We start from the raw sequence: 10,635 nt of genomic DNA, 5'->3' as shown, positions 1-10,635 counted from the left end.
CCTGACGCGAGAAGAACACAAGCTCGGAGTTTTTCCTGCCAGACCCGGAGTATTTATTTCACAGGAAGTCTGAGTGAGCGAACGTGAGAAGGCAGCAACATGTTCTCTGGATAATTCCCCTCCAGCCAATAGGAGTGGAGTGTGTATACTTTATACACCTCTGTGCATAAACAGCAGCTTTATGTTTCCTGTTTGTTGACGTCATGCTATTAGATAGGGTCAGCTATATTCAAAGGTTATGGGCTATGTTCCGGCTGTAGAGAGAGACAAACACATGTATGGGTGTGGAAGTGAGACGATCTCCCGCTGATGGAAGAACGTTTCTAAAGGAGGGTCGGCCATATTGTTTATTATATAAGCTGCAGAACAGATTCATTGTTTAAATTTGGGGTTATTTAAAGCTGCTTTTAAAAGTATTCAGCCGAGTCAATACTTCATAGAACCACCTTTCAGTCTTTTAGGGTGCGTTTCTACCAGCTCTTCACATCTACAGACTCACAGGCTTTTTTCCCATCTTCCCTGGCTGGATCCCAAGTCCCTTATTTACACCAAGTGGTCTCCTCCACCTGTGTCTAAGCCCCGCCCACCAGAGATGCACGGAGGAAACGAAGCCGAGGAGAGAGGAGCGAGGAAATCAGCTTTAAGACACACGAGACGTCGTTTCCTCAACAGCGTCACATGACGCGACATCAGCTGATCACGTTCAGCTGTCAATCAGCCGAACAGCTGTTTATGTCCACACACACACACACACACACACACACACACACACACACACACACACTGTATTATTTCTAATCAAACACACACTGTGTGTTCACTGCGTGTGTTCACTGTGTGTGTTCACTGTGTGTGTTCACTGTGTGTGTTCACTGTGTGTGTTCAGGTGTGTGTTCAGGTGTGTGTTCAGGTGTGTGTTCAGGTGTGCGTTCAGGTGTGCGTTCACTGTGTGTGTTCAGGTGTGTGTTCAGGTGTGTGTTCAGGTGTGCGTTCAGGTGTGCGTTCAGGTGTGCGTTCAGGTGTGTGTTCAGGTGTGTGTTCAGGTGTGCGTTACCTGGACAGACTCCACACAAGCGCCAGGTTGTCTTTTCCTCCAGAAACAAAATGGCTGCTGTCATCTGTAAAATTCAGGCAGGTGACATCCTGATAATGACGACTGAGGACAGACAGCAGTTTACCTGTAGACACCTGAGCCAATCAGATGACAGTGTATAAAAACTTGAGCCAATCAGATGACAGTGTATAAAAACTTGAGCCAATCAGATGACAAGGTTTAATGCATGTGGATTTTAAAAGAAGCAGGCTCACCTCCCACAGGTAAACAGCCTCCGCAACAGCAGCAGCCAGGAACACGCCATTAGGTGAGGAGGTCAGACAGGTGACCACACCTGGACACACGATCTTATGCTGGAGCTGATCCTATACACACACACACACACACACACACACACACACACACACACACACACACTAATATTGTATGGCCGAACTCTTCCTTGAACCTGATTGGTTGTAAACAGATTAAACTGTGTGTATTATAAACAGTCTTCGTGTATTAAAATCAGCGGAGTGTTTAAACTGAAGGATTTCTTTAACGGGGTTCGGTCCTCGGTTTGACTCCCGGCAGTAAACGGTGTGTTAAACTACAGGTGTGTTCACTGGTGTCTTCAGGTGTCCCTGTTACCTTCCTCTGGACCTCCCACACGTTGATGAAGTTCTTGCCCAGCTGGGCGGACAGCAGGTACCCCCCGGACAGCAGGGTCAGAGTCCGGGCCGAGCTGTTCCCTCCCCGGTATGACAGCAGGCTGGAGCCGCTGTGCAGGTCGAACACGGTGCAGTTCCAGAGCTGAGAACCGGAGTCACTGCTCACTATGACTTCCAGAGGAGCCGCCATGTTGGCTCAAAACACGACGCACGCGGGATTCTTTTCTTCTTCTTTGTCTTTTAGTGGCAGCTGGAATACAACAAGTAGCTTTGCTGCCATCTGCTGGATTTCTTCTTCTTTGGAGTTTTATGGCGGTTGGCGCCTGTAATTGTTGCATTAGCGCCACCGTGTGTGTGTGTGTGTGTGTGTGTGTGTGTGTGTGTGTGAAACAAAAACTCACACGTTGGTTGAAGTATTTGCTTTTTATTGACTTATGATCAACACATCTGCTCAGATGAAACCTCAGCTTTGCTCAGGCCTTTTCAGGAGAAACTTTCTTGTGGCAAAAATCTGTAAAGATACAACACAAGAATAAATATCCATATGTTTGTAAGAGACTAACACACAGAGAGCAGCTGTGTTCAAACTGACCTTGAGCATCTTTGTAGGTGAAACCACCTTCCTGAGGGAGTCCAAGACAAGCGGCCATTTTCTTAAAGTCAGCGTGGGCCTCTTTAGCCTTCTCAATTTCCTCCTGATTACCTTCGCTCCCTGATACACGTATACATGGGTTAGGGATTATTGTTCTGTGTTTTATGATCAGTGTGTGTGTGTGTGTGTGTGTGTGTGTGTGTGTGTGTGTGTGTGTGTGTGTGTGTGTGTGTGTGTGTGTGTGTGTGTGTGTGTGTGTGTGTGTGTGTGTGTGTGTGTGTGTGTGTGTGTGTGTGTGTGTGTGTGTGTGTGTGTGTGTGTGTGTGTGTGTGTGTGTGTGTGTGTGTGTGTGTGTGTGTGTGTGTGTGTGTGTGTGTGTGTGTGTGTGTGTGTGTGTGTGTGTGTGTGTGTGTGTGTGTGTGTGTGTGTGTGTGTGTGAGAGAGTGTTAACTGTAAATGAGCAGGTACTGTCCCACGTTGCCTCTGTAGACCATCACCAAACAATCTGGGCATGTCTCAAAGAACTGCAGTTTGGCCGAGTCATTAAACGTAGTGACAACCCCATCCTGTTCCATCACTAACACACACAACACACACACACACACACACACACACACGATCAAAATGAAATACATTTTCATTCATTATGAAACAAGTCACATTGAGGAATTCAAAAGTCATAACAGTTGAGGAAACCATAATTACAGTAACAACAATAAATAAAATATGAACATGTTGGTTGCTTTACATGAATGTTACAGCCCTCAAATGTTTTTGTTTTTAAATGTGGCATGACTCAGACTCCTACAGGAGTCCCTTTACCTGCAGTGTGAACACACCTGTTGATACAAATATAATGTAAACCTGACTAACTCAGGAGCCTCACTACATTTATTGATTTATCTTTGCATATGATTAAAGTCTTTAAGAGGAGTCATCTGTCTGTTCCTGCAGGGGGCGCTGGAATCGATCAATGGAGGTCTCCATGCTTGAAATGTTGTCTCTGCTTAAAGTCAGCCTAACGACAGGCTGAGAGCTGAGGCGGGTTTTGCCATTTTTTCCAATTGCAAACACGCCACTGTTAGGAACCTAGGAGTTCTGTTTGATCAGGATATGTCCTTTAACTCTTCTATATATCTATCTATCTACTGTAATTCTATTTTAGCAGGGTGCTGTGGTAAATCTCTAAAGACCCTTCAGCTTGTCGTGTTCTGACTAGAACTAGGAATCTAGTTAAGCCTAACCCTAAAATAAATGTTCTGCTTTACACACATTTTGCACTGAACACAGCTCTCTGCATAAGAGACAACAATCAGACATAAAGTCACGTTTGCCATTTCAAAACATGGCCCTTAAAAATGACATTACTTGGCTGTAATCATTTCCATCCTAGCTCTGCTCGGATCTTCTCTTCCTCTCTCTTCGAGTAAACCACTGGACAACCCACTGGTCTGGCACTCCATAAGAGTGTGGGTCCAGTTCAGGAGACACTTTGGTTTTAATGACTTCTCTCTCTCTCGTCTGGTCCAACCATCTTTTTCAACCTTCTCTACTTGATCCTGCGTTTCACCAGTGGCACAGACATTAAACGTTTTAAGGACCTCTTCACAGGGTTAGGGTTAAGTTGTTAGGGTTAAGTTGTTAGGGTTAGGGTTAAGTTGTTAGGGTTAGGGTTAAGTTGTTAGGGTTAAGTTGTTAGGGTTAAGTTGTTAGGGTTAAGTTGTTAGGGTTAGGGTTAAGTTGTTAGGGTTAAGTTGTTAGGGTTAAGTTGTTAGGGTTAAGTTGTTAGGGTTAAGTTGTTAGGGTTAGGGTTAAGTTGTTAGGGTTAGGGTTAAGTTGTTAGGGTTAGGGTTAGGGTTAGGGTTAGGGTTAAGTTGTTAGGGTTAGGGTTAAGTTGTTAGGGTTAAGTTGTTAGGGTTAGGGTTAAGTTGTTAGGGTTAGGGTTAAGTTGTTAGGGTTAAGTTGTTAGGGTTAGGGTTAAGTTGTTAGGGTTAGGGTTAAGTTGTTAGGGTTAGGGTTAAGTTGTTAGGGTTAGGGTTAAGTTGTTAGGGTTAAGTTGTTAGGGTTAGGGTTAAGTTGTTAGGGTTAGGGTTAAGTTGTTAGGGTTAAGTTGTTAGGGTTAGGGTTAAGTTGTTAGGGTTAGGGTTAAGTTGTTAGGGTTAAGTTGTTAGGGTTAAGTTGTTAGGGTTAAGTTGTTAGGGTTAAGTTGTTAGGGTTAAGTTGTTAGGGTTAGGGTTAAGTTGTTAGGGTTAAGTTGTTAGGGTTAAGTTGTTAGGGTTAAGTTGTTAGGGTTAAGTTGTTAGGGTTAAGTTGTTAGGGTTAAGTTGTTAGGGTTAGGGTTAAGTTGTTAGGGTTAAGTTGTTAGGGTTAAGTTGTTAGGGTTAAGTTGTTAGGGTTAGGGTTAGTTAGTTAAGTTTTGCTTCATTTGAGGAACTCTCTCAGAAATTTAGCCTACCGAGCGCTCACTTCTTTAGATACCTGCAACTTCGTCACTTCCTCCGTAGTCAGTTACCAAACTTCTCTGAGACACCTGACACGTTGTTGATGCTCTCCTCAACCTGCATCCCTCATGAAAAGGGCTAATATCGATAATATATGACAGACTGGCAGCTATTAAACAGGCCCCCCTTCACAAAACCAAATCTTCCTGGGAACAGGATCTGAACCTGTTTCTGAGGACACTTGGAGTTCAGTTTTTAAACTGGTCAATTCAACCTCCCTCTGTGCTCGTCATAGCCTGCTAAAGTTTAAAGTAGTGCATCGGGCCCACATATCAAAGGCTAAATGATCCTGCTTCTATCCAGATGTTGATCCCTGTTGTGATAAGTGTAGGACTGCTGAGGCTTCTCTGATCCACATGTTCTGGTCGTGTCCCAGTCTGGAAAAACACTGGAGAGAAGTCTTTCAAACATTGTCTTCAGTCCTTCGTCTGAATTTGGAACCTAATCCTCTGCTGGCTGTTTTTGGCACCACAGGAGACGACGACCATCTCACTCCCAGTAAGCGCCGCACAATCTCATCTGCGTCACTTTTGGCCAGGCGGCCATTTTACTGAAGTGGAGGGATGCTGCTCCGCCCGCCCACGCCCAGTGGCTTAGAGACCTTATGGCCTGTCTAAAGCTTGAAAAGATTCGCTATTCAGTCTGCAACTCAACTATTAGGTTTGGAAAGCTGTGGGGCCTTTTCTGGAATACTTTAGGAACCATCAGGAAACCTAATTGTCCCAGATCTTGGTTATCTTACAATAAAAGCAGACTTGTTTATCTTTTAACATTCAAATAACTTCTAGCTCTGTAACTTTCTGACTCGCTCCAGGAAACAGACACTGTGCCGTTTGTTTGTTTTTGTTTGTTTTGTTTTGTGTCTTTCTTTGCTCTTTTTCAAAATTGTTTACGTCTTATTTCTACAGATTGAGGATGTGTGTGATAAAGTGACCAGTAACTGTAGATGTGTGATGTGAACTATGTGGATCCTCTCTGTATGTTAGTACACATGATAAAAGTGTAGCTGTATATTTCTGCTGATTTACAGTTCACACACACCTGCTGTCTCCCTCTGAATATTTGTTCTCCCTTTGTGGAAATGTGTAAAAAACTCAATAAAAATATTCTTGAGAAAAAAAAATGACACTACTTGAGTTAATTGGCCAGCACATGTGTCACGTGGTCCAAACACGTCGAGGGTTAATCATTCTCACTTCAATCAGGAAGTAAAAGACTCTAGTACTCTAAAAAGACCACACCCCATTATATATATATACACTCAACAAAAATATAAACGCAACACTTTTGTTTTTGCTCCCATTTGTCATGAGATGGACTCAAAGATCTAAAATTCATTCCAGATACACAATATTACCATTTCTCTCAAACATTGTTCATAAATCTGTCTAAATGTGTGATAGTGAGCACTTTTGCTTTGCTGAGACAATCCATCCCACCTCACAGGTGTGCCACATCAAGATGCTCATCAGACACCATGATTAGTGCATAGGTGTACCTTAGACTGTCCACAATAAAAGGCCACCCTGAAATGTGCAGTTTTTGCTTTATTGAGGGTCTGGGGACTCAGAACCAGTCAGTATCTGGTGTGACCACCATTTGCCTCATGCAGTGCAACACATCTTCTTCGCATAGAGTTTATCAGATTGTCAATTGTGGCCTGTGGAATGTTGGTCCACTCCTCTTCAATGGCTGTGCGAAGTTGCTGGATATTAGTGGGAACTGGTACGCGCTGTCGTATACGCCGGTCAAGCACATCCCAAACATGCTCAATGGGTGACATGTCCGGTGAGTATGCTGGCCATGCAAGAACTGGGACATTTTCAGCTTCCAAGAATTGTGTACAGATCCTTGCAACATGGGGCCGTGCATTATCTTGCTGAAACATGAGGTGATGTTCATGGATGTATGGCACAACAATGGGCCTCAGGATCTCATCACGGTATCTCTGTGCATTCAAAATGCCATCAATAAAATGCACCTGTGTTCTTCGTCCATAACAGATGCCTGCCCATACCATAACCCCACCACCACCATGGGCCACTCGATCCACAACATTGACATCAGCAAAGCGCTCACCCACACGACGCCACACACGCTGTCTGCCATCTGCCCTGAACAATGTAAACCGAGATTCATCCGTGAAGAGAACACCTCTCCAACGTGCCAGACGCCATCGAATGTGAGCATTTGCCCACTCAAGTCTGTTACGGCGACGATCTGGAGTCAGGTTAAGACCCCGATGAGGACGACGAGCATGCAGTTGAGCTTCCCTGAGACGGTTTCTGACAGTTTGTGCAGAAATTCTTTGGTTATGCAAACCAATTGTTTCAGCAGCTGTCTGAGTAGCTGGTCTCAGACGATCTTGGAGGTGAACCTGCTGGATGTGGAGGTCCTGGGCTGGTGTGGTTACACGTGGTCTGCGGTTGTGAGGCCGGTTGGATGTACTGCCATATTCTCTGAAACGCCTTTGGAGACGGCTTATGGTGGAGAAATGAACATTCAATGCCCGAGCAACAGATCTGGTTGACATTCCTGCTGTCAGCATGCCAATTGCACGCTCCCTCAATGCTTGCGCCATCTGTGGCATTTTGCTGTGAGACAAAACTGCACATTTCAGGGTGGCCTTTTATTGTGGGCAGTATAAGGTACACCTGTGCACTAATCATGGTGTCTGATGAGCATCTTGATGTGGCACACCTGTGAGGTGGGATGGATTGTCTCAGCAAAGCAAAAGTGCTCACTATCACACATTTAGACAGATTTATGAACAATGTTTGAGAGAAATGGTAATATTGTGTATCTGGAATGAATTTTAGATCTTTGAGTCCATCTCATGACAAATGGGAGCAAAAACAAAAGTGTTGCGTTTATATTTTTGTTGAGTATATATACACTTCCTGAGCACTGCCAGGGTGCCCTTGAGCAAGGAACTGAATCCCTCCCCCCATCAGCCTGGCGGGGGGCGCTCCGTCACTCTGACGTCTCTCCGTCAGTGTGTGTCCATATTCAGCCTGTGTGTGTGTGTGTGTGTGTTAATTCAGGGTAAAAACATTTCATTAGGGGATCAATATATTACAATACTTTATTTTTAGTTCTTAAGGTGAGACGAGTCTCTTTGCATGTTCATTCAACTTACCGGCAGCAGAAACGTCCATCACAGACTGTTCAGAGGAAACCAACACAGTCGAGTTGAACGTGATACAGGAAGTGTCACTGAAAACCACACAGAGCAGTTAGATCACAAACATGTTCACTGTGTAACCCTAACCCTAACCCCAACCCTAACCCTAACCCTAACCCCAACCCTAACCCTAACCCCTAACCCTAACCCCAACCCTAACCCTAACCCTAACCCTAACCCCAACCCTAACCCTAACCCTAACCCTAACCCCTAACCCTAACCCTAACCCTAACCCTAACCCCAACCCTAACCCTAACCCCTAACCCTAACCCTAACCCTAACCCTAACCCCAACCCTAACCCTAACCCTAACCCCAACCCTAACCCTAACCCTAACCCTAACCCCTAACCCTAACCCTAACCCTAACCCCTAACCCTAACCCTAACCCCTAACCCTACCCTAACCCTAACCCTAACCCTAACCCTAACCCCTAACCCTAACCCTAACCCTAACCCCTAACCCTAACCCTAACCCTAACCCCTAACCCTAACCCTAACCCCTAACCCTACCCTAACCCTAACCCTAACCCCAACCCTAACCCTAAGTATGTTTGAAGGAACGCATGCATGAGAAAAGCTTCACTAATACAGACATCCATACTGTCGCTATAAACTATCACGTGATGTGTAGAAAGTATTTACAGCAGAGAATCAGATCACAAAGTCAAAAAGTAAAGAATAGAAATAGATCAGGAACAGGTGAGAAAACTATGCAGGTTATTAAAGTTTTAAAGTATTAAATACAGTATAAATATAGGACAGTATAAATATATAGGACAGTATAAATATATAGGACAGTATAAATATAGGACAGTATAAATATAGGACAGTATAAATATAGGACAGTATAAATATATAGGACAGTATAAATATATAGGACAGTATAAATATAGGACAGTATAAATATAGGACAGTATAAATATATAGGACAGTATAAATATATAGGACAGTATAAATATAGGACAGTATAAATATAGGACAGTATAAATATATAGGACAGTATAAATATAGGACAGTATAAATATAGGACAGTATAAATATAGGACAGTATAAATATATAGGACAGTATAAATATATAGGACAGTATAAATATAGGACAGTATAAATATAGGACAGTATAAATATATAGGACAGTATAAATATAGGACAGTATAAATATAGGACAGTATAAATATAGGACAGTATAAATATATAGGACAGTATAAATAGATAGGACAGTATAAATATAGGACAGTATAAATATAGGACAGTATAAATATAGTTATATTAGACCGGGGTGGTGGTCCCTCTTTTCAAGAAGGGGGACCTCCCCCCTGAACTGCTACCTTATTGTGGTGGGGGAGTTTGAGCACTCGAATGACCCTAGGAGCTAAGTTGTCGGGGGCTTTGAGCCCCCAGCAGGGTCACCCAAGGCAAACAGGTCCTAGGTGACGGGTCAGACTAGACTTAGACTTAGACTTAGACTAAACTAAGACTAAATGCAGTTCATAAAACCCCTATGATGAAAAACACAAATAGGACCGTGACGTCGCCCGGCATGGCGGAGCCGGGCGATATATATATATATATATATATATATATATATATATATATATATATATATATATATATATATATAGACTGTCCTATATATATATATATATATATATACACTCAACAAAAATATAAACGCAACACTTTTGTTTTTGCTCCCATTTGTCATGAGATGGACTCAAAGATCTAAAATTCATTCCAGATACACAATATTACCATTTCTCTCAAACATTGTTCATAAATCTGTCTAAATGTGTGATAGTGAGCACTTTTGCTTTGCTGAGACAATCCATCCCACCTCACAGGTGTGCCACATCAAGATGCTCATCAGACACCATGATTAGTGCATAGGTGTACCTTAGACTGTCCACAATAAAAGGCCACCCTGAAATGTGCAGTTTTTGCTTTATTGAGGGTCTGGGGACTCAGAACCAGTCAGTATCTGGTGTGACCACCATTTGCCTCATGCAGTGCAACACATCTTCTTCGCATAGAGTTTATCAGATTGTCAATTGTGGCCTGTGGAATGTTGGTCCACTCCTCTTCAATGGCTGTGCGAAGTTGCTGGATATTAGTGGGAACTGGTACGCGCTGTCGTATACGCCGGTCAAGCACATCCCAAACATGCTCAATGGGTGACATGTCCGGTGAGTATGCTGGCCATGCAAGAACTGGGACATTTTCAGCTTCCAAGAATTGTGTACAGATCCTTGCAACATGGGGCCGTGCATTATCTTGCTGAAACATGAGGTGATGTTCATGGATGTATGGCACAACAATGGGCCTCAGGATCTCATCACGGTATCTCTGTGCATTCAAAATGCCATCAATAAAATGCACCTGTGTTCTTCGTCCATAACAGATGCCTGCCCATACCATAACCCCACCACCACCATGGGCCACTCGATCCACAACATTGACATCAGCAAAGCGCTCACCCACACGACGCCACACACGCTGTCTGCCATCTGCCCTGAACAATGTAAACCGAGATTCATCCGTGAAGAGAACACCTCTCCAACGTTCCAGACGCCATCGAATGTGAGCATTTGCCCACTCAAGTCTGTTACGGCGACGATCTGGAGTCAGGTTAAGACCCCGATGAGGACGACGAGCATGCAG

At 43.7% G+C, this 10,635-nt stretch overlaps 2 protein-coding genes across 2 annotated transcripts in view; both read right to left on the bottom strand.

Annotated features, from left to right (window-relative positions):
• Positions 1–1,047: 1,047 nt before the first annotated feature.
• On the bottom strand, positions 1,048–1,938 carry LOC306819329 (WD repeat-containing protein 18-like). The gene is made up of 3 exons (XM_079373110.1): positions 1,685–1,938; positions 1,309–1,419; positions 1,048–1,188 (listed from the first exon to the last, which is right to left on the bottom strand). The coding sequence occupies exons 1-3, from the start codon at positions 1,892–1,894 to the stop codon at positions 1,051–1,053; spliced, it is 459 nt and encodes a 152-aa protein (XP_079229236.1). The 5' UTR covers positions 1,895–1,938; the 3' UTR covers positions 1,048–1,050.
• Positions 1,939–2,130: 192 nt separating this feature from the next.
• The window catches only part of LOC306819328 (saxitoxin and tetrodotoxin-binding protein 1-like), a 12,190-nt gene continuing 3,685 nt past the window's right edge, over positions 2,131–10,635 (bottom strand). The window contains exons 3-6 of the mRNA XM_079373109.1: positions 7,937–8,013; positions 2,748–2,873; positions 2,297–2,416; positions 2,131–2,215 (exon numbers count right to left, since the gene is read on the bottom strand). Coding sequence (XP_079229235.1) covers positions 2,178–2,215; positions 2,297–2,416; positions 2,748–2,873; positions 7,937–8,013 — 361 coding nt within the window. The 3' untranslated portion in view covers positions 2,131–2,177. The remainder of the gene's footprint in view (positions 2,216–2,296; positions 2,417–2,747; positions 2,874–7,936; positions 8,014–10,635) is intronic.

Source organism: Symphodus melops (genome assembly GCF_947650265.1).
Source record: "Symphodus melops genome assembly, contig: scaffold_129, whole genome shotgun sequence".
NCBI lineage: Eukaryota > Metazoa > Chordata > Actinopteri > Labriformes > Labridae > Symphodus > Symphodus melops.
This window is presented reverse-complemented; position numbering and strand designations above follow the sequence as displayed.

What these genes read in the sequence shown, in the direction of transcription:
- LOC306819329 (XM_079373110.1), bottom strand. Translation starts at nt 1,894, where the DNA reads ATGGCGGCTCCTCTGGAAGTCATAGTGAGCAGTGACTCCGGTTCTCAG. An exon ending in TGTGGGAGGTCCAGAGGAAG is followed by an intron (nt 1,420 to 1,684) that starts GTAACAGGGACA and finishes GTGTGTGTATAG; the next exon opens with GATCAGCTCCAGCATAAGAT. An exon ending in AGGCTGTTTACCTGTGGGAG is followed by an intron (nt 1,189 to 1,308) that starts GTGAGCCTGCTT and finishes TGATTGGCTCAG; the next exon opens with GTGTCTACAGGTAAACTGCT.